The sequence below is a fragment of the Carcharodon carcharias genome, chromosome 7 (genome assembly GCF_017639515.1).
Source record: "Carcharodon carcharias isolate sCarCar2 chromosome 7, sCarCar2.pri, whole genome shotgun sequence".
NCBI lineage: Eukaryota > Metazoa > Chordata > Chondrichthyes > Lamniformes > Lamnidae > Carcharodon > Carcharodon carcharias.
The window spans coordinates 39,347,653-39,375,039 of record NC_054473.1 but is presented as its reverse complement, the minus strand read 5'-3'; the positions used below and the strand labels follow the sequence as shown (position 1 = coordinate 39,375,039).

Genomic DNA, 27,387 nt, shown 5'->3' with positions numbered 1-27,387 from the left:
CTAATTTTTCTTACCTTATATTCTGTGTGATGGTATGATGCTGCCCTTTGTACCTGGCAGCCCTACCATTGATCTGTCGTGGTGTTCCTCAGTTGTCAATGCTATAGTACTGTCTCTCTGGCCTCTTCTGGCCTGTGGATTATTTAAAGAGGGTGGGTGGAGTGGTGCCTGGGATCTCAGATCTCATCAGTGGGGAGAGGATTGCAATGTCTAGTGGAATCATTGCTACTCATTCATCTTTTAGACAGATCCATCCTTAAGATTTAAACGCTGCTGTTCATTAATCACCTCAACTGGTGCCGTAACTGAAATTGATAATATCGACATTGATGTAGGCACCGATTTATCCCACAGCTCCTGTCAATTTGCTGTTTTGGACTATGCATCGAGACTGTCGTTTGAGAAATTCTTCAGTCTCTGGCTAGTCTCTTTCAAAACTCAAACAGTGGTTTGAACAATGGTTTTGATGTACTGTTTTGACAGTTGAAGAATATGGCGCCTTGTTACTTCAACTATCAGATTTATCTGCAGTGTTTCCTGAGGGACTCATTTGCAGGCACCAGTGGAAGTGATGGCTCCAGCAAAAGTTATTCCAATACAGACATAGAAAATATTTAAGTTTTTTGGAAATATATGCCTTGTTGTTCGATGGATCGAATTGCAACTTTCCACTTAGCTGTGTCAGCACCTGGTCTTCAGCTCGTTGCTGGTCTCACTACATCAATTTTATATACCTATTGACTTTACAGGTCTTGTTTTTACCCACATGTTAGCGCCTCTCCCCATGTATTTCAAAGCTTAGCTATCTTGATCTAATTTATGACCTTGCTGTTTAACTAGCTTAGTTTTCCCCTTTACCTGTTCATGCATGTTTTGGCTGATGTTTAAAATCTGAGTCCATCACTTCCCTCCCTTCTCCCCTTTTTTATTTTACTCTTTTTTGTTATCATACCCCCTTTCTTTTCCCTGCCCTCGGGCATTTCATTCTCACAAATTCAAAACTGTAATTCTTTAGCACTCATCAATTTTCTGCTTTAATGCCGTCGTCCCAGATTTGATTCCCTCCTAAGTAACCCTACAGTTTCCCTCTGTGTATATCTCTCTTGATATCCTCAGAAAGACCCATTGAGGCACTTATTCTTGCCTCCCAATGAGCAGTAACTTGAATTGTCTCATCATATTCTCTATTCCATCCCCAGACCTACCTGTCTGCCAGAGGCTAATCTTCTCGCCTCTCTCATTGCTCCCAGCTCTGTCACTGTGGACTCTGCCAGCAGACTAGCTATCACTGCTCTTCTCTGTATTCCCCTCCAGAATGTATCTTCATTTGGTAATCAAGTTCTTGCTATCCATGAGCTTATTGTGGATGGTCACATTAACATGATGGCCTTCTCAGAGACATGTCTGAGGGGTGATGTCATCTTTTCTGCTTAATGAAACTTCCCTGCCCAACATACTCATTCTACTCAAAGTAGTGGCGTCACCCTTATCTCTAAATCTTTCTGATATTTCTCCCTACTCCCCTGGCATCTTCTCGTTCAAGTATCTTGCCTTGTTCCATCCTCCACACCTTCCATTTCAAATCCTTGTTTTGTACAGCCCACCCAAATATCACTCCAAATTTCTCAGTGATACCTTTTCTGCTTGTGTCCATGGAGCTACTTCTCATCTTCAGTGATTTCAAATCCAACCTTGGTTATTCTTTCTCCTGAGTTTACTGCCCTCCATTCCTCTATAAATTCTTGAACCCACAGAGATGACTACCCACTTGATCTTGTCGTTTTACGAGATCTTGCTACCCCTATCATCACTATCACTTATGGGGCAATCTGTGATTATTTCCTTGTATTTCTCTCTACCCACGTTCCCCTCTTCCCAGCTTCACCAATCCCTCACAAGCCCACTTCTGTGTCTGTCCCGGGGCAGAAAACTTGAGTCACTTAGCACTGAACTCTCAAATTCCCAATTACCTAGCATTTGGCCTTTGATTCATCGTGACACTTTGGTAACTAATGATTTGTTAAATCACACTCTTGCCACCATGTTACCACTAGAACTATTCCTCTTTCTCACCTTTTTCTCACCTTAATCATTCCCCTGATATACCCTTCATCTCCATCTCCACTCCTTTAAGTCCAACTTGGATGTCTTTGAAAACTGGTTTAATCATTCATCACCAAATCTGTTGAGGCTACTTAAGGCATTACCAGCCAATGCTCTCCATCTCTAACTATCCACTGTTCAACGATCATCCAGGAAGGCAAAGATAACAAATCACCCTTGCCTCTAGCAAGAAGTGCAAAAAGCTCATGGAATTTTTTTTGTTCAACAAGTTAAGACACATGTTCGGCTGTCTCTGCTACTTCTTACCCTAACCCTGAATTCTCTCTTTCTGTGCCCTTTGTTCTCTCTGCTCATCTTGTCCATGACACCCAACTCATGCCTCTCTTGAATCTCTTGCTACTAAACCGTTAACTATTCAGCTTCCCTTTCTGACTCCCATGTTAGCTGATATAATTAATGGTGTCCACCACTCCCCCCCCATCTTAAAAACCAACCCGTGACTATGACCCTATCTCCAACTTCCCTTTCCTCTCTGAAGGCATTGAATGTATTGCTGCCTTCCAAATCCATGCCCCACTTTCTCGCAACTTCCTGTTTGAATCTCTCAACTTCCTGTTTGAATCTCTCTGGTCAGGCTTTTGCTCCTGTTGTAGTACTGAAATGGCTCTTTGCAAAGTCACAAATGACACCCAAGTTGGTGACAAAGATAAAGCATCCCTCCTTTGTCCTCTTGATCTGTCTTCAGTCGTTGGAGCAGAATATCACGGTCAATTGTATCAATGCCTCTCTCTACTGTCATCTGGCTTGGTGGGACTGCACTTGCCTGGTTTCATTTTTATCTATCTACATGTAGTCAGAAAATCACTTGTGATGGCTTCTCTTTTCCTTCTGCACCATTACCTTTCTTGTCTCCCAAGGATCTATCCTGGGCATTGTCCTATTTCTCATCTCCATGTTATCCCTTGCCAACATCATCCGAAAACACAGCACTAGTTTTCATGTGTACGCTGACGACACCAGGCTCTACCTTGCCACTTCTCATGACTGCCCCTCTGTTTCTAAGTGATCACATTGCTTGTCTAACATTCAGTATTGGATGTGCAGAAATTTCCCTCCAGCTGATATTGGGAAGATGAAGCTATTGCCTTCAGACCTGTTACAAATGACTTTCTCTTGCCACTGATCCCATCCCTCTTACTGTGGCTGCACGACTGTTACCAGTCTTGGTGTTATTTGACCCGGAGCTGAGTTTCCATCATACCCCTGCAAAATAGCTAAGACCACCTATTTCCACCTCCATAACACAACACAATTCGATTGTCCCCATTCCCCAACTTGTCTGTTGTTGAAATCCTCACCCAAGCCTTTGTTAGCTATAGACTTGACTATTCCAATGCATTCTTGGCGCCCCATAGTCTACCCTCTGCAAACTTGATGTCATTCAAAATTCTGCTGCCCTTTTCCGAACTTGCACCAATTTCTGCTCGCGCATCTCCTCTGTACTTGCAAATCTGTGTTGGCCCTGTCAACCAACACCTTGATTATAAAATTTTGATCCTTGTTTTCAAATTTCACTGGCCTCACCACTCCCTATCTCTGGCATCACCTCGAGCTCTGCAGTACCCTTAGATCTCTCTGCTGCACCAATTCAGGCCTTGCGCACATTCCTGTTTTTTAAATCCCTCTTCCACTGGTGGGCATGCCTTCAAATACTGAGGCCCTAAGTGCTGGAATTCCATCCTTAAATCTGTCTATCCTCTCTTTTTTAGTTGCTCCTTAAAATTCTTTATCCAATTTACCTGACCCAGTATCTCCTCATGTGGTTCAGTGTTAATTTTTGTTTTATAATACTACTGGAACATTTTTAGATTAAAGATGCCATAAATGTAAGTTATTGATTGTTGTATATCCCTCTCACTAGTCCATGTGGTGTAATGTTTACCAAAAATCTGAATAATGCCTGCATTTATTTAAGATGTAGTATTGACTCCTAATTAAAATTATCATCCCAGCATTATTCATTTTACATATGTGTGAAATGTATATAATTTGAAATTAGATTAAAATACAAGAACATTTTAAAATACTCCTAAGTCTTCACAATAGATTTTTTATTGTTGACCATTCCTGCAAATCCACCCCATGTATTTAATTTTTAAAAAATACTTAAGATCACACATGGTGGCCATTATTACAAAATTTCTCAAGCTAAGGCGCTGAAATATATTTTGTTGCCCAGCCACTATTGCTAACACATTCCCATTCTCCTCATTGAGTGGGTATTGGGAATAGAGGACGCACACTGAGATATAATCTTTTAGTTGCCTTATCTTGGAATTTTGAAGTTGGCTTTCACTGTGACGTTTTAAGTTATAGCTAAATAGTTGAACCTATATTGAATTAACAAGGGACTGTTGCAATTGCAGTATGGCTATCTTCAATCTCTTGCTGCAGTATGTGGTGGGATGTTGGATTCCAAGCATTTATACAGTTCTTATTGTGCTCCTTCAGCGTTCTAACTTGTTGCTTTTTTAGAAAGTCCCTAATAAGGTATAATAAGGTCAGTGCGAAGCCTGATTTTGTATAAAGTTGGTTATTGGCTATAAAAGCTGTTGTTTATATCTAAAAAAAAATCTTGTAATATTAGCCCTTTTTGCTTCTAACTCTTGTAATGAGCTAAACTAGCAAATTGCTTTCACTGACAGGCCCAAAAAATTGTATGTCATTTGGCTGCTTATCCCTTCCTTCTCATATTAATTCACATATTGTACATATTCAGTATTGGTGTCTTGGTTACCTGTGAAACTGGTAATTTTTTGGACAGCGTAGATCAAATAAGGTTACTTCCCACAATTACCCTGTACATTTCCTTCTCATTTTTGATGTTGGCTTAATATTTCCTTTTAATAACAGCACTTTTTTACCTAATATGGAGCAAATTGCTTGGGAAATTTATGCAATAACCCAAATATTTCCAGCAAAACAGCACAGACCACAACCACTGTTGGGTTGGCAGCAGCTTCACATTTTGTTTTTGTTTTTGATACATTGTACTCAATAGTGAATCTACATTTATATTGTATATCTATTAGTATTTCAGCAGTACATCATTGTTGGAGATGTTTAATTTACTCTCTAAGTTACATTCTTCCCTGCTTAATGAAATATTTGAGAAAAAGATGTAGTGAAAGGGGCAGTTGTTGAATGGATTAGAATATAGTGTATTTGCCTCAGGAACCTGAGATCAATGGCTTGATCAAAGTCTTGTCTCTATTGACTGTGATTGCCTATGAAATTAGCTTGGGAGACCGTCATCTAGTTCCCGGTAGGTATTGGTCTGAAGAACAAAACTGTCAGAAATCTCTAGCAAAGATGTCAGAAGCAAAATAGTACGTACTTGGATGGAGAGGGAAGGGATTGCAAGTTCACTTGAATACTGTACTTTTGAGGCTGTAATTAAAATACATTATTGGAGCAGAGGAGGAGTTTCTGCTTCTTCTGCTTTGGCTGTGTCGGTATCACAGACTAACATGCGTATTCCGCCAACATTTATGTGGTTAGTGCCAGCTGAACCAAATATGGCCTGATATGGTAATCATGATAAGGAAAACTTATAAATGAAAATAACCAATAGATGTGTCTTCAAAATTTCAAGTTTTAATGTCCATCTAAGCTTTATCTGACATAGAAAAGTGGTTGAAGTCAAAAGTAGAGAAGAGTATTATTCCTTGGCAGTAACATTTTTTTATTTTCAATCTTCAGATAACAATCAGGAGGCAGATTTTTCCACTGCTTTATTCCCTGAGAACACCTATTCTCTGGCACAAAAAAGTCAAAAAGAACAACCTTTTATGCTGGATCTGTGCACTTCAGAGGGATTCCCTGAAAGGATGTTCATGAGGCAGGAATCATACCTATGTGCCTCCTCCCTCATTTTATTGGGTCTTCACTTGGCTGAGGCTGCCAACAGCAGATTGCACGTTGCAGCATTCTCTGAATAAACTAAGGGTGGAATTTAGTGTTGGTGACGGCTGTCTTGCCAAGCGCTATGAGGACTGGCAGGAGCCCTGCTTCACCTCTATTGGGGAAGGCCTGCTGGAGTTAAGTGCCCACCCTCATCAAGGTTTATGACCCCAGAATTGGAGGCCAGCAGCTCTCCATTCCCTGTCAGCACAAATGGGAGCAGTGACAGCTGCCAGTAATGCATCCACCAGAGGCCTAAGATTGCCAAGGGACCCGGGCCACAGTTGAGGGAAGGCAGGATGGGAGCTGTGGGGATGAGTTTGTCACCTAGGGGTGGGTAGGGTGTTGGAAGAAAGGAGAGGGATTTCACTCTCTGTGGGTCCCCTCTCCTGATGATGGGGTCCCTCAATAAACCAGTGAGTGCCTTTTGAATGAGGGTCCCCCCCAGAAGCCCTCAAACAAACCCAATGAAGTTTGCTTTTTGGGCTTTGATTGGTGGAATGAGGCTCTTAATTGGGCATTAATTGCCCACTCAAGAATCTTAATTAGCATCCTCTGGTAATGAAGCAGTTTGGTCCCCATGGAAGAGGACCTGGCAACATCCAGCTTGGGCTAAGTAGGAAGTAACATTTATGCCACACAGCTGCCGAGCTTTGACCATCACCGAAGGAGTGAGTCTAACCATTTCTCCTTGACGTTTGGTGGCATGCCTGTCATTGGGCCACCACTCACTAGAACCATTACTGGACCAGCCATAAAAAGTGTGGCTACAAGAGCGGGTAAGAGACTGGGCATTCTGCAGCAAGTGACTCAATCTGATCCACACCCCAACCCACAAACTTTTACACCACTTAGAAGGCACATGTTGTGATGGTATACTCTCCACTTGTCTGGATGAGTGCAGCTCCAACAACACTCGTGAAGCTTGGCACATCCCGGGCAAAGCAGTACGCTTGATCACCCCATCCACCATCTTAAACATTCATTTCCTCCGCCACTGGCACAGCATGGCTACAATAGGTACCATCTACAAGGTATGCTTGCACAACTCCCCTTCAAGTCACATACCATCCGGAGTTGGAAATATATTGGGTTAAAATCCTGGAATTCCTAATCTAACAGCACTGTGGAAGTACCTATACCACATGAACTGCACAGTTTGAAGAAGGAGGCTCATCACCACCTGCTTGAGTGATTGAGGATGGGCTGTAAATGCTGGCTCTGCCAGCAACGTTCGCATCCCATGAATGAATGAATAAGAAACAGCCAGAAGGCCTCCAGTGAACCATCTGCTGTCACAACAAAATAGACTTCATGAAGAAAGGCTTTGGAATTGTAAAAATTTTATTGGAAACGGCCTTTAGCTATTGACACATTGTATTCTGGAACACTTTGCCTCCTTTCTGTTAGGAGTGCCATTGGAGCTGTAGAAATAATGTAGGGGGCAGAGAGTGACCCTTTGCTTGTGTCAAGTGGCAGTGTTTTTTTTTTAAATGGAGAAAATGTCAAATAATGTTTTTGGTGGCCTAATCTTGTCAGAAAAGTTTTAAGCTGTGAATTGGGGGAAAATATATTGTATGGCAACTGATAGAGGATGTGTTACAAACCATTTTAATATTTGTATAGCTAATTTCTATGTTTCCTCCTTTTTAATATTGGACAGTTTGTCTCTAGTTCCCTGCCTTGTTTTTACCTAGTCAGGTGGTACCAGGAGCTAACTTTGACAGTGTTTCCTACAAATTAAAATAACTACTCCTGGAAGTTGAGAGTACTTTCAGTAGATACTAGATTTGAAAGGATTGTCTGTAGTTCATGATCTTTCAGCGAGAAATGTCCTTTACTCTTGAGTCAATTTCATCAGCGCTGAAGTGTGTAAAATGTGATTGTCTTCAATTGGTAACACAGAGTACATCAGAAGAGTGATCACTGTCTGGAGGTAGTGATTCTTTTAGGCTCAAAGCTGGCAGTGGATTGAATTCAACATTTTATTGCAGTACAAATATTAAGATTTTAGAATCATGCTTGGAGCTATAAGTGGCATTTTTTATATAGTTTTTTTAATATCATTTGGCTACCATGTAATTGCAACAAAGGCCAGATTCTGTAATGTGCCTACTCTCTTGTCCTTTTATTGTCTCAATTATGGTTAAATAAGACGCTGGCATAAGTTGGATATAGATTGGAAGAATGCAATCTTTCTTTCACCCTCAATGTCCATCAGTGCCAGATCATGAATAGTTCTGTTATTGTATTGCATGTTTTTGGGGGTTGAGTAGAAGAGAATATTGTTCTAAAATTTTTAAAGATCTGTCTCAAAGCCCTCTTTATTTTCATCATTTTTTTTTTGTCCCTCCAGAGAATAAAATCCCAGGATAGACAACTCTGCTGTCTTAATTTTGGGGGAATTGTCCTCAAAGCAGTCATCTGGAATTTCTCCAATAAATCAGCATTTACCTGCAATTCCCGAATCCTGACTTTGAAGTGTTGTTCAGCCTCGTCAATGCCAGATATAACTTCTGTATAACATCCTCGGACTTGTAAGTTGTGCTCTATACTATACATCTCAACATTGTATTCACTTTCTTCATCACCTTGAACACTTAACTAATATTTTAAATGACTTATCTACCAAAACCTTTGATCTCCTTCCTGCTCTCACCTCCGACATGTTGCCTTTTTTAAAATGTATTCCACTGGTTTTTTTAATCTAATGTGATACATTTGCACGTTCAACTATTGAATTCTGCCTGCCAATTCTCTACTCTTTAATTTAGCCTGCCCATGCTCCTCGGGACTGCCACACATTGGTGGAGTAACCAGTGCTGCTAACCAAACACGTCTTGCTCTCCCCTTGCACATTCCGAAGGGACTGTTCCCTCTGTGACACCCTGAAACGTGGTAACTTTACCATGCAAGTGCAGGAGATACGATACCTGTTCTTCTCATCATCCATGGCCCCAAATGTTTCTTTAAGGTGAAACAGCAATTTACTCTCATTTCGTTCAACTTAGTATACCGTTTTCGCTTCTCTCAATGCAGTCTGCACTACATTGGAGAAACCGGAAGCACATTGGGTGGCCGCTTTGTAGAGCACCTCCATTCAGTCTGCAGAGGTGACCTGAGTTTTGGTTGTCTGCCATTTTAATCCTCCACCTTGCTCCCAAGCCGACCTCTCTGCTTTTCTGAAGTGTTCCAATAAACCTCAATGCAAGCTTGAGGAACAGCATCTCATCTTTTGATCAGGTGCTTTGCAGCCTTCTGCACTCAACACTGAGTTCAACCATTCCAGAATGTAATCTCTTGTCCCATTTCTTGGCTGGTTTTGATTCAAGTCTCTCTTGTTTTCCCTCACTTTTTTGCTTTCAGGCAGCAGCTTTTCATTATTCTACCATTCACACATCCTCTAGACACATATTTTGTTTATTTACTTGCCACATTACCCCTCTTTTCGGCATTGCACCATGAATGCTTTTGTCCTTTAATCTCTTCTGCCTTCCACCCTATCACAGACCCACCCTTTTGTTCTTTCTCCCATCCACTAACCCCTTCACTTTCTTAGAACCTGTTGCATTTCTAACTTTTTACCCAGTTCTAATGAAAAATCATCTATCTGAAATGTTAACTCGGCTGGTCCACCGAATCTCCTGTGGCAGGTCCCACCAAGATAAGGCCGGAAAATCCCATCCTATTTCTCCATCTACAGATGCTGACTGACCTATGAGTATTACCAGCATTTTCTGGTTTTATTTCAGTTTTCCAGAATCTGCTGTATTTTGCTTTTGAATAGATTATTAACGTGGCCATTGACATGTCCATTAAGTATTGGAGTTGTAAGAAACATTAAGGACTACAGTTAATGATTTCTGGAAGTGCTTAAATGACAACTGTTTTAGAAGAATATTTTAGGCTGTCAAAATGAAAATACAATAACCTTGTTAGCTCCAAATAGCTATTTAAGCATGAGCTTTCTAATGGTAACTTTTAGATAATTTGACTTGGGCAAAAACAAGTTTGCATTTATATAGTGCCATTAATAACCCAAGCCACTCAGAGGAGTAATAGAAAAAAATTAACTTTACATCCTTCTGCAAATTTGCTAACCCATGAATTGAATTACAGGCACAGTCACTCCCCTCCCCTCCCCTCCATTATTTATTCAGCTAAACTAATTCATGCTGTAAGAGCTTTTTGTCTTGCGTTTGTTAGGAGAGAATCACAATAATATCAAATTTCAAAGCGAAGAACAAAACGTAAGTAAACCACGTTTGTGAGCTTGACTGATAATCTTAAGTTGGCTGTTAATGTAATTTTCAGCACACTCGATTGTTCAGTAAGTGTTGTCCAATTACGGAAGCAACAAAAGCTTGGGCAACAACTGTTCTCTGAAGCATTCCCCATGGCAATGTCTTGACTAATCAATCAGCACCCTTTTCTCACGCAGTCTGAACTTGTTCCCCTTGAAATGTAGTATTTTTGCTGTTCTATCCTGATAGGTGCAAGATGAAAAGCTTCAGCATGTCTCTTTTTTCAGCAATACACTGAGTTCTGTACTATCAAGCATAATATCAACCTAATTCACTTGTTCAATTGTGCACATGTAGAAGCAGCATTACTTTTTATTTCCTTTTTTAAAGGAAATTCCCAAGTTTAACTTCATAATAAGCCTAGAAATGTGAATTTTGTTTGCTGGAAAGTCTGAAGTAATGACTGATAACTTGGACTCGCTCCATCCTGTAACAATGTCTGTGGGATGTTGATATGGCCTGTAACTTTGGAGCAAGTAATCAGTTCATGTACAACAACAAACCCTTTCAATATGCCCAGACATAAAAGCAATTTCAGACCAATGATTAATCTAAAATTTGGACCTGTCCTAGTAATTAACTTCCTTTTTGCAATGAGCTTGCATGCTAGAACAAAAATAAACTGGAATGCAAAACAATTAATTTGATGGCAAAACATGGATATTCCAGTTGCTATCATTGTACATTGCACACACACTGGCCTTTTTCTTTGCAGAAGAAATATATAATAACTACACTTATGTATTGTGGTCATGATTTAAAAAATAAATTTTAATTCAGACATTTAGCTGTTAAAGTTAACAAGTTAGTGATCAAAAATGTGTGATTTATTTCCTGGGAAACAGATATATTTCATAAACTCAGTTTGATAAAATATCTTGGACAACTGCTACTGCAAGAAAATGCTACACAATGGGGAAAATGCAACACCTACTCGAGTGTTAATAGATTAGCGTTTGTGATTCAATATGTGCCGTTTACTATTTTTAAAAGTGCAAAACTGGGTTATTAGTAAGTTGTCAAGTCAGACAATGCATTGTCTTCATGATTGGGAAGAAAGTAGCAAATAAAAGCTGGACAGATCCCTGTAGAGAGGATTCAAAAGGTGTGTTGCCCTTGGAGATATTGACAGAAGCTAACAAGGATGTTCTGTGTCCAGAAAATGACATATTGGTTGGAATGTCTTGTGAATTGAATGAGGCCCAATTTTGCTATTCCCTGAATTTGTATCTAATTAATCCCTCCTGGACTGTGCAGAGAAAAGCTTTTGACCACGATTAATGAACAGTGCTCTGGAAAAATGTCACAACTGAAATTTGTGGAGTAATGAGAAGGAGAAAAAAAATCAGATTGTGTTGTTAGTTTCTCCTAACTGACACGTGGTGCTCTCCCAACAGCTCCCTTCCTCTCAGGTTCTAACCAGGAATTAACTATATTTCTTCAGAGTCTGACCTGAGATGGTGTGTAGCAATATTGGAAGCATTTGCTTATGTCAGACAACAAAAACAGAAAATGCTGGAAAAACTCAGCAGGTCTAACAGCATAAGGCCTCAAAACGTTAACTTTTTTTTTCTCCAAAGATGCTGTTAGACCTGCTGAAATTTTCCAGCATTTTCTGTTGTTTCAGATTTCCAGCATCTGCAGTATTTTGCTTATGTCAGGTTGTTCTTCTCCTGTTAAAGACATCACCTATTTATTTTTTCAATAAATCACTATTTATGACCACACAAGTAGAGCATTTTTTGCCAGTAGGCTTTTCTGGAGATGAGCATTTTCATTAATAGCTCATATTTTGCATTGCTTATTTTTGACACAGTGCAAAAGGAATCGATTTGGCAGAGCTATGTGATTTAGATGCTGTTAGGAAGCAGGTGAGATTCTAACCATGAACTAAGGATTAGGCACACCCATTTGCATGCTGTATGCTCCCGTCCCTTCCATAATTCCAAAATGTGTTTCTTCAAGTCATAAGTGACATTCTGTGTGATTGGGAGAAAGGTAAATATCCCTCCTTGACTTTCTAAGCTTGCCTGTAGTCTAATTGACATGTTGGACTATGCCACCTTCCTCAAATACCCCTCCACTCACTGTCATCTATCTGGGTGGGACTGCAGTTGCCCGGTTCCATTCTTATCTATCTAACCATAGCTAGAATGTTATTTGCAATGACTTCTCTTCCTGCTGCTGAATTAATATCTTTGATGTTCCTTGAAGATTTGTCCTTGGTCCCCTCCTATTTCTCATCTACATGCTGCCCATTGGTGATGTGCAAAAACACAGTGTTAGTTTTCACATGCACACTGACAACACCCATTATACCTCACCACCATCTCTCAAGTCTTCCCTTGTTACTAAATTATCAAGCTGTTTGGTTGTCCAGTAATGGTTGAGCAGAAATTTCTTCCAGCTAAATATTGAGAAGACCAAAGTCATTGTCTTCAGTCTCAGCTAGAAAACAGTTTGTAGTGTATTAACGCAATCCCTCTTCTTTGCAATTGTCCTGAGGCTGAACCAGTCTATTTGCAACCTTGATATCATATGTGACTCAGTCACATAACTGTGCCATCATTAAAACAGCTTATTTCCACCATTGTAATGTTGCCTGACTCCACCCTGCCTCAGCTCACCTGCTACTGAAACCCTCAGTCATGTCTTTGTTCCAGGTTCTACCCTCCATAAACTTGTCACCCAAAACTCTGCTGCCCATGTACTAACTTACATCAAATCCTTCTTACCTATCACCCCTCTGCTGAGTAATCTGCCATGACTCCCAGTTAAGCAATGCCTTGATTTCTTTCAAAATTCTCATCTTTGTTTTCAAGCAGCCTTATGCCTCCCTTTCATTGTAGTCTCCTCCTGCCCAACAACCGATATTCCTTGATAAGCCGTGTGGGTGCAGCATAGATTCCTCTACTCCTCTCTTCTACTTTTCAGATGCTCCTTAAAACCTACTTCTGACCAAGCTTTTGGTCATCTGCCCTAATGTCATCTTATGCGGCTTGGTATTGGCCTTATAATACTGCTGTCAAGTGCCATGGGATGCTCTACCATCTTTAGAGGTGCTATACGAATAAAAGTTACTTTTGTAAGAGTATCGAAGCTGCTGTATCTTTTTTCCTGTGGGAGAGGAAATTAAAAGATAGTATAATCAGTTAAACTAAGCGGGAAGAGAAAATTAAGGAGCTGGGGAAGACATAAAGATTAGAACCATAGAAAAGTTACAGCACAGAAGGAGGCTATTCGGCCCATCTTGTCCATGCCAGTTGGAGGTGGGGGTGAAATGAGAGGAAATGCATTCCTCCACGGATTGCAAATTAGACTGGAAGTAGGATGTCACTTTTACTTGACTAACTCAAACCACAATTTAAGCGGACTACTCATGACTAATGCTGTAAAGATCTCACCCACTGCTCCTTTTAACACTTCCATTTTAACCGATTGCATACTTCAATATTTGTAAATCATGAAGTCTCTGTTTTTGCCTCACCTAAACAATAATTAAATGAAATGAGTCAGCTTGACACTGGCTTTATTGGATGTGAAAGCGCTCCTTTGTGAACTTTCAGCTGATAAACGATCAAGTACTAAGGCTGTTCACTCTCTAGATAAGGTGTTAGTTTTAAAATGCACATGGACACGTTACCTGTGTTGAACGCTCTCTCTCTCTCTCTACAAAAAATGTAGTATAGGATAAATTTTGAAGGGGATTTCAGTTTTTGTTTCCGCCTATAAGTTTTGATTGAATCTACCCCTAAATGTTTCATCTGTTCGTTTTGTCAGGAAAAATTATTTCATGCGTTGTCTTTTTAATGTTTTCTAGATCTGCAGAGTAGGGCAAACCCTTGTCTCTCGGCCCTAATGGAAATACAGTAACAGGCTCGAACAGGCAGCACAAGCAAAGGCATCGACTGACGGCGAGTCCTGTAACATTACCGCCTTTGATTCAGACACACGAACCATGTACGGAAGTTCCAGAGCAGTGGGCCACGTGGAAGGCAGCCCATCGCGGTCTCCCCGGCTTCCCCGGTCCCCTCGCCTGGGACACCGGCGAACAAACAGCAGCGGAACGGGCGGAGCTGGCAAAACCCTGTCCATGGAGAACATCCAGTCCCTGAATGCAGCCTACGCCACATCGGGGCCCATGTACCTGAGTGACCATGAAGGGGTCGCCTCCACCAGCTTTCCCAAAGGAACCATGACTCTGGGCAGGGCGACGAACCGAGCAACCTACGGGGGACGGGTTACGGCCATGGGCAGCAGTCCAAACATCGCCTCGGCTGGGCTTCCTCCCGGCGGAGATGCCCTGTCATTCAGCGATCACCACCAGCACAGCGGCATGGTGACCCCGTCATCTCACCACCACCACCACCAAGTGCCCGCCACCTTGAGGCAGGGCCGTGATAACACCATGGTCGACATGCAAGCGCAGCTCAAGGATCTGCAGAGGGAGAACGAGATCCTCCGGAAGGAGCTGGAAATTAAAGACACCAAGCTGGGATCATCCATGAACAGCATCAAAACTTTCTGGAGCCCCGAGTTGAAGAAGGAACGGGTGCTGAGGAAAGAGGAGGCGGCCAGGATGTCCGTGCTTAAGGAACAGATGAGAGTGTCCCATGAGGAAAGCCAGGTATCTATTTTTTATGATTTGATCAAATCTTCCTAAGACAGTTGATGCTTTGACATGTTTAAATCATGGTTTGTGCCAGTTTTTGTTAAACCTTTTTTAGAACAAGAAGGATAATTCACCTTGGAGCAACTGACTCAGATGGACATCAGCCAAGAGACTGGATCCACTGCTAGCTGATGAGTAACCTTTCTCACCATGCCCAGACAGATGGCATGGATGCTGTCATCTTTTATCCTGCTCACCCACCTGAGCTCTCTACCCATTGCTCGAGTTCCCAACTGTTACTGCCTCTAATTTAGCCACACATTTCAATATCTACGTTGTCTCTAAACCTTTCATTGTCTGAAGTTGTAGAGCCAGAGAGGTGGGTGAAAACGGGAGAGCAAGAATTGGAAAGAGAAAAAGTGAAGAAATATTGGGGACGTGGGGTGGGAATGAAGAGAATAGATGGTGGCAGTAGAGAGAAATTAACTTAGGGGAAGGAAGAATGATATGAAGAAGGGGAAACAGAAGAGAAGATGAGGAAAGGAGGGCAAAGCAAACAGAACACAATTTAGTGTGTTTGCAATGCACTTTCGTCTTTGTTTCACCTTGTATGCCACCTTGAGACTCACCGTAGAGGTATGAAACATACTTGGTTTATTACTTGTCCCCAGCTGTTTTTACTGCCCTCCAATTGAACAAAAACCAACACTTTTTGCTCACCTTTACTCCTACCTCTCTTCCAAAGCCAAAACCTCGATCCATGCTATTGCGATTTTGCAATGTTCATCTTGCTGTTTCCTTGTTCCGATGATATTCAAACGATGCCATCCGGAGTGCTATACTTGCCTATACGCATACTTGGGTCCCCTTTACCATTGTCCAGGTCATACCCCACTAACTACCCAAGTTGTTGTTATGGCACACTGATGGTAAACACTGAGCTGCTCAAATCCCAAAGGGAAACTTGAAACAACTGCCACAACTGTTTTGCAATTTGTATAAATTTCAAGATGCATGCCTTGAATTCAGTAGTAATAAGACCACCAAGTCTTATAGGTTTCTTAGGAAACTAAATTAAACTTCTACTAATGGAAGAAATGATTTTAAATACATCTACAAACTACTACTATGATAACTTCTAAATCCCCTAGTTAATCAACTCCCAGTTACACTTTCTTTAAGGAAACAGTAAGACACACAGATTTTAAAAAGACCAAGGCAAAGAAACATGATACCTTGAACAATCCAATTCAAAGTGAGTTCCCTTAACTTCAGTTCGTTGTAGACAGCAGCTTGAGGCATAGGTGCTGAAGGATTTTAACACTTCTTAGATCTTAAAATGCCTGCCCTTACACACAACCTCTGCTGCTTTATACATACTTTCCCCTTTGAATGCAAATTCCCATTGTTTCACTCTGTCTTTGGACCTCTCTGATAATAAAAATCTCTCACAGCACTAATTTTACTGGTAATATTTGGGAAAAATAAACACACTGTTTCTGAACTTCACCTGGCTAGGTGACACATTTCACCCCTCCTTTGAAAACAATCTAGACTGGTTTATTTAAAAATGTAAATGTTCCCTTTACCCCAATGTTTACCTACTTAACATTTCAAACCTAGCTTATCTTCTAATACATCAAAGCCTTCAGACCAGCTGCCTTTAATTCAATTAAGTCACACACAGGCATAGACCCATAGACACAGATCCCACTGTTACTCTACTTAACAATAAATTACAATAACATTATGATAATTATTATATCTTCCTCACCATTATCTAAGACTGAGTTCATCCTCATCTTCAGTTCCCTACTTCCAGCTCTGTCTCCGAGTGCTGGTCCTCCAGTGCTGGCTTGTCTTTTGTTTGGAGTGCTTTCTCCATTCCACCATCAATGACTACTCATTCAGCCACCTTGCTTCCACCTGGAGATTTCTTCTTGACCTTGAGAAACCTCTTGAGACTCATTTCTTTGTGCTTTTGCTTTCCTACAAACCCTCTTCTTTCCAACTTCTCCTAAATCCTCACTGTCCGCCTTTTTTCTGCTGAGCTGTAAAGTGCTGCCATGCATCTTATGTAGGCAATAGGAGTGCAGAAATCAAAAGTTGTTGAACAAAATATTTTTTAAATTTCTTTTTGTTTTGGAGTTGTAATAAATTGCCAACAATAAAAGAACACAATTACTTTCGGTAGCTGCTTGGAGCTTTAAATGCTTGACTATTCGATGCCAACAAAATCTTTTGTTAGATGGTGGTGGAGTGAATGTAAGCATTTAAGATGGTAATTCATTGAGCCATTTTGAATCTGACATCCAACTAAACTACTTGTTTTCACTTCAGCTGCAATGGAATCTGTCTGCAAAAGCCTTCTGCTTCTCTACTAATTCCAGGTGTTCTAATGCAGATTGAAGCCTGAAATTAATCTAATTATTAGTAAGGTCTAACCAGTGGGGAAGTCAAAACTGTGATTAGTGCTGTACAGGTACAGAAATGACTATGAATTCCAAACTATTGACAAGAATTTGGAATTTGATGTTGATGCTGTGTAACTTGAATGTGGTGTCAGCTACAACGGCTTTTTTTGACTTCCATGGCAAGCTTTATTCTAAGTGGGTTGCTTCCCATTGGGCAGCTTTAATGAATCCAACAAGTTACAAGTTGCGTAGGAGCTCCAAGTCTACACCCAGCTATCATAGAATAATAGAAAATGTTGCTTTTATATTACAAACCAGCTCTTGGGAGAGTGATCAAAGTATGCTATTGCTCTGCATTAACATTTGTATAGTGCATCTTATCATTGCTGATTCCTGTAAAAAGTGGATGTGCAGACTGTCTATGATAGAACACTGGACAGACTAACATGAAGTATCGACTTCTGTTTCCACATTGGGATGGTTTTGCTTCCAAAACAAAATGATTAATGGAGTTTGGAAAACCCAATAAAACAAGATTTTCTTGGCTGTTGCTCTTAAATATAACAAAAATCTGGTGTGTTTACTTCAATATGTTGCTGGCTGTGCAAGACCTGTAGCACATTCAGAGCTAGCAGCACTAGATCAATAGAAAAATCATAGTTTTATTTCCAGATAAACATAAATTTGGTCATTGAGATTGTGTGGCTAATTTGATAATACCCTGCTCTATATTAGAGTTGAATTTCATTCCAAGGTTATTCACTGTTTGCCCCAAGTTGAACAATTTAAATAAGCATGTTGAACCTGAAGATCCAAGTATGTGGATACCTCTAATGAAATTGTTCTATTCCTCCCAATTTTGATACTAAAAATAACTTTTCCCCTTGTAGCATTTTGACATGAATAAATATATACTTATTATATTTGCACTTGATTATCACAAAATTTTTCCTTAATTTCTAACAACTTTTGCTAGTATTTTAATGCAAAGCTACTATATTTTAATTTGTGATATCAATTGAACTGATTTGTTAAAATTAACTTGATGCAAATGTCATCATTTTAATAGAAAGTTTAAATTTGATTTCACAAGTCATTTTACAGAATTGAAACTTTTTGCTATATTATTTCCTAATATGGTATTGTTTAACATTGTGTTTGGAATCACATGACTTGGCCACAAATTTATCTGGACACGTTAACATTTTGAACTGATAGCATGAGTTTACCATACAGATAAAGGTAAATGGGATATTTTTATATTTTTGTAGTGGTATTGTAAGAGCATTAGAAATAAGAGTAGGAGGAGGCCATATGGCCCCTTGAGCCTGCTTTGCCATTCAATAAGATTGTGGTTGATTTCATTCATAAACTCGTGCCCTATCTCCAGCTTAAATATATTCAACAGCTGAACATCCATAACTCTCTTGGGTAGAAAATTCTAAAGTTTCAGGAGCTTGAGTGAAGAAATTTCTCCTTATCTCAGTCCTAAAAGGCCAATGCCTTTTCCTGAGACTATGGTCATTAGTTCTAGATGCTCCATCCAGGGAAAACAGCTTGTTAGAATCTAAGATTCTAAGAAGTCCTGCATTAAGTATTTTTCTGAACTTGAGTACTGCTGAAAAAAAGAGACATGTTGAAGCTTTTCATCTTGAACTCATCAGGACGCCTCAAGAATACCAATTTTAAGGGGAAAAGAACAATTTATACTTTGAGAAGAGAGTGTTTATTGGTTGGTGAGTGGACTCTGGTAGAGGCATTGCCATGGTAAATGCACCAGTGATAGTGACTGACAGTTAACTGCCAAGCATTGTTTGAAATTTAAACCAGGCAACTTGACTCTAATTGGTCAAGGCATTGCCATGAGGAATGAGTCAGCAAATGGCTGTCACTTACTTTGTTTAGCTGAAACAGGCACATTGTGTGTACATGTTCTTTCTGTCTGCGAAGAACAGGGCCCTGTGCATTAATATATGTGGCTTACAGTACACACGCATGCACCACAGTGCAAACCCAATTTACATTCCCAAGTTGGTTGCAAATGTTGTCCAATCACAGAATCGCATCTGATGTTGGACACTGTTTTCAGTTTTGCAAGTACTGGCTGGTTGGGTACAGTCCGTACCTTGACAACCAATTTAAGATTGTCAGTCGGGTTTGCAGTGTGGTGCATTTGTGTGTACTGGCTGCTACATATATTAATACACACAGCCCTGTTCTTTGCAACAGAAAGAACATGTACACGCATTGGGCCTGTTTCAGCTAAATAAAATTGGTGACAGCCATTCGCTGAGTCATTCCTCATGGCAATGTCTTTACCAATCAGTCAAGCTGCCTAGTTTAAATTTCAAACAATGCTTGGCAGTTCACTGTCCATCACCATCACTGGCACATTATCCATGACAATGCCTCTACCACTAAGAATCCACTTGCCAACCAATCAGCACACTCTTCACAAAATTGTTGTTTTCCGCTTATTCTTGTGAAGTGTCCTGATGAGTAAAAGACAAAAAGCTTTTGATATGTCTCTTTTTTCAGTAAAACTTTAGTTTTCCTGTTTTGTGGCAGTGATGTAATCTTGTTCTGAGAGTTAAATATTTATAAGCAATTTCACAATTTAAAAAACTATTGAATTTGACATCATTACATTGAAAGATTAGAAGAGGTCATTTGTCCATTTATGCTTGTACTTGCACTTTGAAAGAACAGTCGTGATTAGTTCCATACTATTTTTCCATAACTCTGTAAGCACCTCGAGTTGCCCAAAATTCCTTTAAAATTATTTGCAACATGAACTACTACTACCTCTATCAAGTAGTGTGTCCCAGATCCCAATAACTGAAAGTTTTTCCCTAATCTCCCCTCTAGATCATTTGCCAATGTTTTAAAATCAATTATATTTGATAGAGCATATAGAAAAAAACGATCAAAACCTCTCATTGAAAATTGCTGTCAGGTCATCTCTTAACCTCCTCTGTTCCAAGAAGAACAGTCCTCACTTTCTTCCAACCTCTCGGACCTAGGGTTGAATTTTATGGCCCCTCCCGCTAGTGGGAGTTAGCGGTCCTGCCGAAGTCGATGGACTTTTGAATGGCTCGCCACATTTTCAGGTCCAGCCCCCGCCGCAATGGGGCTGTAAAATTTCCCCTCCAACCCCCCAATGTTCCTCATCCCTGGTAGACTCCTCTGTTCTCTCTTTTTAAGACCTTTGCATCTCTTTTGGTGTACGCCCAGAATTGTCTACAATACTTCAGCTGAGGACTAATTGAAAATGTATATCTTAAAATCTCTGATACAGTCTAGGCACTTTCTAATGCTGTCGTGTTCCTGTATAAAGTAATTGTAGAAAGATTATAGTTATACATTATCAGAAATATGAACCATGTTACAAATAACAGTGGGATATGTTTCATATTTTAGTTACTGATCATTGTTCTCAGAATACTGCTTGTGAATTATCAAATTTAATGAATGTAAAGAAGATTCTAATGTATCCTTTACCCTGATACCAAGTTTGGGTTTTCAAAACTATCTTTTTTTTATTTGTTGAAACAGACAAATAACAGGTTTCATAAGTGGGATGCATGCCGTATGATCTCTAATCTTTGGTTTCTGGACTTCTGAACTAATCATAGCCTATATTTAACATTTAAGTCTGTTTGAGTTAAGTTCCTTAGTGGAATTTACATAGGATTTTCACCACATTCTTATTTAATCTTCGAAGACAGAAAATGTCAGCTGGACAACCAGTTTCTTACAAGTTTAAAAAACATCAGTTTTTTTTTACAGTTAAATAATTGAAGCAAAACTGCCAATTGTTCCTTTTTTGTGTTTTTGCATGTTTGCAAGGCCCCTTTTTTATAGGGAAGGATGCTTTGTGAATTTGACCAATCAGAATAATGGTGGGTCATTGTGGGTTTATCAATCAATTGGAAGATGACAATTGATGGTTGGTCAGTCATAAAAAGATCCCAGGCAATTGAAAGTTGCTAGGAGGGGGTGATTGATCACTTCCAATTGTTAATTGGGAGGAGCTGGCAGGTGACTGGTATATCGCACTCAGAAGGTTGGTGGGCATGGGTGAATATACAGGAGACTGCTGAATGGGATGACTTCTGCGATAGCAAGAATGACTTGCATTTATCTAGCGCCTTTCATGCACTCTGGATGTTCCAAAGTGCTTTACAGCCAGTAATGTAGTTTTGAAGTGCAGTCACATGTAATGTTGGAAACAAATCAGCCAATTTATGCACAGGAGAGTCCTACAAACAATAATGTGATAATGACAAAATCATTTGGTTTTTAGCATTGTTAGCTGAGGGATAAATATTGGCCACTGCTTTTCTTTGAAATTGACGATTTGATAATCAGTGTTACAGTTGCATGGCAGAAGCAAAATACTGCACATGCTGGAAATCAGACATGAAAACAGAAAATGCTGGCAATACTCTGGACCGGTGGCACCTGTGGAAAGAGAAAGCTAATGCTTCCGACCAGTGACCTTTTATCAGAACTGGGAAAAGTTGTAAACGTAATAGATTTTAAACACATGATAAGGGGGTGGAGGGAGGGTGGGAAAAAGAACAAAAGGGAAAGTGTGTGATAGAGTGGAGGACAGGAAAGATTAAGAGGTTGTGGTGCCTGGCCAATGAATGTACAAACATATGAATGAGGAGCAGGAGTATGCCATTTGGGCCATTGAGCCTGCTCTACTACTCGATAAGATCATGGCTAATTTCATTGTGGCCTCAATACCACATTCTGTCTACCCCTGATAATCTCTGACTCCCTTGTTTAGTCAAGAATCCGTCTATCTCTACTTAAAAATATTCAGTGCCCCTGCCTCCTCCGGTTTCTGGGGAAGATAGTTCCAAAGATTCACAACACTCGGAGGAAAAAAAAATTCTCATCCCCATCTTAAATGGGAGACCCATTAGTTAAAAACTGTCCCCTAGCTCTAGTCTTTCCCACAAGGGTGAACATCCTTTTAGCATCCACCCTGTCAAGTACTTCAAGATCTTGTGTTTCAATAAGATCACGTCTCATTCTTTTAAACTCCAATGGTACAGGCCCAGCCTGTCCAACATTTCCTCATAAGATAACACCCCCAACCCAAGTATCAGTTGAGTGAACCTTCTCTGAAGTGCTTCTAAAGTATTTATATCCTTCCTTAAATAAGCAGACCAAAACTGTACACAGTACTCCAGATGTGGTCTCGCCAATATTTTGTACAACTACAGTAAGACATCGCTACTTTTATATTCCATTCCCCTTGCAATAAACAACAACATTTTTAATACCTCCCTAATCACTTGCTGTACCTGCATATTAGCTTTCCAGGATTTGTGTACCAGAACACCCAAAACCCTCTGTACTGCAGAATTCTACAATCCCTCTCTTTAAATAATATGCTGCTTTTCTATTCTTCCTGCCAAAGTGGACAAGTTCACATTTTCCTACATTATACTCCATTTTCCAGATCTTTGTCCACTCACATAACCTATGTAAGTCCCCTTGCAGACCCCTTATGCCCGCTTCACAGCTTACTTTCCTACCTATCTTTCTGTTGTTGGCAAATTTGGAAACAGTGCATTCGGTTCCTTCATCCAAGTCATTGATATAGAGACCGGTAATGGGGCAAGTAAAGAAACAAAACATGTGTCTAGGAGAGGCAGACAGATGAACAGTTGCGTTCTGAAAGCACACAGAAAAATGAAACAAAAAAACCTGCAGAGATAATGGAAACAAAATGGTGGCAGATTACAGACTGAAATTGTTGAACTCAGTGTTGAATCTGGAAGGTTGTAGAGTGCCTTATCGAAGGTTGAGGTGCTGTTCCTCAAGCTCATGTTGAACTTCATTGGAACACTGTGGGGTGGGGGGTGTTGGCATGAACAGCAATCGGAATGAGAGGAAGTTGGATAATTAAAGTGGCAAATGAGCAGAAACATGAGTTTCAACTGCTTGCGGCTGGAATGCAGGTGTCCCGCAAAACTGAGACCCAATCTACATTTGACCTCGCCAGTAGAGAAGACTGCATTGTGAGCAGCGAATACAATATACTAAATTGAAAGAAGTACATGTAAATCGCTATTTGGCCTGGAAGGAGTGTTTGGGAGCTTGGACAGTCAAAAAATGGGAGACAAAATTTGTTGCATATGCTGCTCTTACATGAAAAGGTACTGGTGGGAAGGTGTTGTTGGGGTAAGCGAGGAATGGGCTCTTTGGAATACTGAGAGGGAGGGGAAGAAATGCTCGATAGCATCATGCTGGAGGATGACAGCAGCTGGTGGGTTGAAAGGTAGGAACTGTATCATGGTTCTGGGAGGAAGGAGAAAGAGCGAGAGCTGAAGCATGGGAAATGGGGCAGATGCAGTTGAAGGCCCTGTTAACCATGGTGGGTTGTAACCTTCTTTGAGGAAAAATGAAGACATCAGAAGTACTGGTGTGGAAAGTTGCATCATAAGAGCAGATGAAATGGAGACTAAGACAATGGAATGGAGTCCTTACAGGAAGCAGGGTGTGAGAAAGTGTAGTCTAGGTAGCTATGGGAGCAGTGAGCTCAGTGCCCAGAAATGGAGACTGAGAAGTCAAGGAATGAAGGGAAAATTTTAAGAGATGGACCATGTGAAGGTTAGAGAAGGCTGGAAATTGAAAGGAAAGTTGGTGATACCCAGTTCAGAGCGATAGCAGGAAATGGCATTGATACAGTTATTTACTAGAAAAAGAGTTGAGGGAGGGGACCTTAGATTGGATGAGTGAATGTTCAAGACAGGCAGGCATGGCTAGGAAATGATGGTACCCATAACAACACTTCTTATTTGGAGGAAGTGAATAAAGTTGAGAAGTTGTGAAAACAAGTTCATCCAGTCGGGGGAGGGTGGTGGTGGATGGGGACTGAGTGGGCTGTTCTTGAAGAAAGCAGAGAGCCCTCGAACCATCCTGGTTAGGGGTGCAGGTGTAGAGAGCTGGATGTCTGATCGAATGAAGTGTGTTGACTGATGTAACTCAGCTCCTCTCCTCTAAAATCTGTTTGTAATGTTGAGCCATTCTTGTTTTTTTTTTTGAACACTGTCAGCAGTCAATTAACTTACTTAATATATTGTAGTATATGGTGGAGAAAGTAATAATTAGCTTGTTCAATTCACCACTTCATTGAAGAGGTCGATTTGGTTATTTGAACTAATTTTTGTAGAGAGTTTTGAATCTGGAATGGAGTGCATCACATTGAAGTGTAAAAGAAATAAACTAGGTGCAAAATATTGTGTAACTAGCTGGTATTATGTAGCAGTGCAAAGAGGGAGTGACAAAATGTCAAGTGGAGCTAGAGGCTGGGAATAGCTGGAGTGGCTATGTGTAACGTGATTCAGTCCACAGTTTGAAGTCATATATCCTGTTCTTATTAGTCATTTCAGTCAATATAAAAGTGAAGGTAATAGAAGATGCACAAAACAATGTGGATAAATGTAATTGCTTTTGTGAAATATGAACTTGAAGGTTTTATTTACATCCCTATTTCAGACATTAGGAGCTGGATTTTGCAGTCCTGAAATGGGATCACTGGGCAGCAGGATGGAAAAAAAATGGCCACTGAGCAATGCAGATGTAAGTTGTTCCGCTGTTTCAGCCAACAGCATTTTGAGGGTGTGGGAAAGGATGCAGTGTAGGAAGCTGGCCCACCCCTATTGAAAGGCCTAAGGTCAAGCTTTGTAAGAATTTCACTGGGGCAGGAGGTCTTTGGAAGCCCTGCAGACTCCACTGAGTGAACAGGTGGGAAAGGCCATGCAGGCCGAACAGGAAGTCAGAAAATTTCTTAAGTTGAGTTGGAGGAGTTATAGAGGCTTAAGGGTGGCATTTGAGGCAAGTTTAATGTTGAGGGAGGTCAGTAAGGGTGGTGGCAGAGGCAGGGGGACGACTCCATACAAGGGTCAAATTTTGGGCAAACCTCTATTTATTTTATTTATTTATTTATTTTTTGGACCAGGAGGCTCGTATCTGCATTTTTAAGTGCAAGCAACTGGAGTTCATATCTGTTGTCCAGCTCATTGGAACTCTTTTTTTAAAAAAAAAAAATCAAGATGGGCCCTTCAGCGGTCCCGCTCCAAGGGTATGCTGTTTCAGTCGAAGCCAACAAGAATCATGATGGCAGGTTTGGTCCCACCTCCAACATGAAAATCTGGCCCTAGAGCTTTTAGTTACTGAGGAAAAAAATAATGATTTTTTTTGCACATAAGTATTGCTATGGTTGTAACATGGGAGGAAAAATGTTTCTCAGATGGTTGTCAGCCTACAATAACTCACTTAAATGGCCATTATTCACGTGCAAGTTGTAATGATTCTCAGCAGGTTTTGACCGGTGATTCTGGATGATGCTGATCGTTTCCTCACACATATGCTTTCAGGAGGAATTGGAACATGGGAACTTAGTTGATAATTTTTGCTTCTCTGCCACATTGTTAACGGAGGCGAGTTTGTTAAGCACCATCTGCCTGAAATCTGTGGTGGCTGCTTCTAATTATGTTTGTTTATCAAGATATTTAGTAATTTCATTTTTTTTAAAACTGAAGATGCCAAAATTTTCTCATTCACTGAAACTTTAATTATCCATGTTGTTTCTGCCTTTCTTTCTGAAAATGGTATTACATTGGCCGCTCTTATTTTATCTTTCTCAGGATGTGGGTGTCACTAGCAAGGCCAGTAATTGTAGCCCATCCCTAACGGCCCTTGGGAAGGTGGTGATGAGCTGCTGCCTTGAACTGCTGAAGTTCATATGATATACATACATCCACAGTGCTGTTAGGAAGGGAGTTCCAGGATTTTGACTGAATAACGTTGAAGGAACAGTGATGTAGTTCCATGTCAGGCTGGTGTGTAGTTTAGAGGGGAAACTTGTAGGTGATGGTGTTCCCATGCACCTGCTGCCCTTGCCCTTCTCGGTGATAGAGGTCGCAGGTTTGGAAGGTGCTGTCAAAGGAGCCTTGGTGAGTTGTTGCAGTGTATCTTGTACATAATACACATTTTTGCCATTATGTCTCAGTGGTGAAGGGAGTGAATGTTTAAGGAGGTGGATGGGTTGCTGATCAAGCAGACTGCTTTGTCCTGGATGCTGTCCAGCTCCTAGAGTGTTGTTGGAGCCACATTCATCCAGGCAAGTGGTGAGTGTTCCATCAAACTCCTCCTCACTTGTGTCTTGTAGAGGGTGGACAGGCTTTGGAGAGTCAGGAGGTGGGTTACTTGCTGCAGAATTCCTAGCCTTTGATCTGCTCTACAGGCACAGTATTTGTATAGTTGACCCAATTCTGTTTCTGGTCAATGGTAACCTCCAGGATGTAGAAAATGGGGGGATTCAGCAATGATAATGCCATTGAATGTCAAGTGAAGATGGTTAGATTCTCTCTTGTTGGAGATGGTCATTGCCTGGCACTTATGGCATGAATGTTACTTACCACTTAGCAGCCAAAGCCTGAATGTTGTCTAGGTTACTGCATATTGGCACAGGCTGCTTCATTATTTGAGGAGTCTTGAATGGTGCTGAACATTGTGCAATCATCAGCGAACATCCCCACTTCTGACCTTTATGATGGAAGGAAAGTCATTGATGAAGCAGATGAAGATGGCTGGGCCTGAGGAACTCCTATAGCAATGTCATGGGACTGAGATCATTGACCTCCCACAGCCATTTTCCTTTGCACCAGCTATGACTCCAACCAGAAGCAAGCTTTCTCTCTGATTCCCATTGACTTTCAGTTCAAGGGTAGTCACACTCACCTCACCTCCTGGAGTTCAGCTCTTTTGTCCATGTTTGAACCAAGGCTGTAATGAGGTCATGAGCTGAGTGGCCCTGGCGGAACCCAAACTTAGCATCAATGAACAGGTTATTGCTAAGTAAGTGCCGCTTGATCGCACTGTTGATGATTCCTTCCATTATTTTACTGATGATCGAGAGTAGACTGATGGGGTGATAATTGGCTGGGTTGGATTTGTCCTGCTTTTTGTACAGGTCATAGCTGAGCAACATTCCATGTTGTCG

At 40.7% G+C, this 27,387-nt stretch overlaps 1 protein-coding gene across 5 annotated transcripts in view; it reads left to right on the top strand.

Annotated features, from left to right (window-relative positions):
* The window catches only part of LOC121280155 (ERC protein 2), an 859,042-nt gene that overhangs the window by 7,973 nt on the left and 823,682 nt on the right, over positions 1 to 27,387 (top strand). For all 5 annotated transcript variants that reach the window (XM_041191852.1, XM_041191854.1, XM_041191850.1 and 2 more), the window contains exons 2-3: positions 8,384 to 8,564; positions 14,152 to 14,958. In XM_041191852.1, the coding sequence (XP_041047786.1) occupies positions 14,290 to 14,958 (669 nt within the window). In that variant the 5' untranslated portion in view covers positions 8,384 to 8,564; positions 14,152 to 14,289. The remainder of the gene's footprint in view (positions 1 to 8,383; positions 8,565 to 14,151; positions 14,959 to 27,387) is intronic.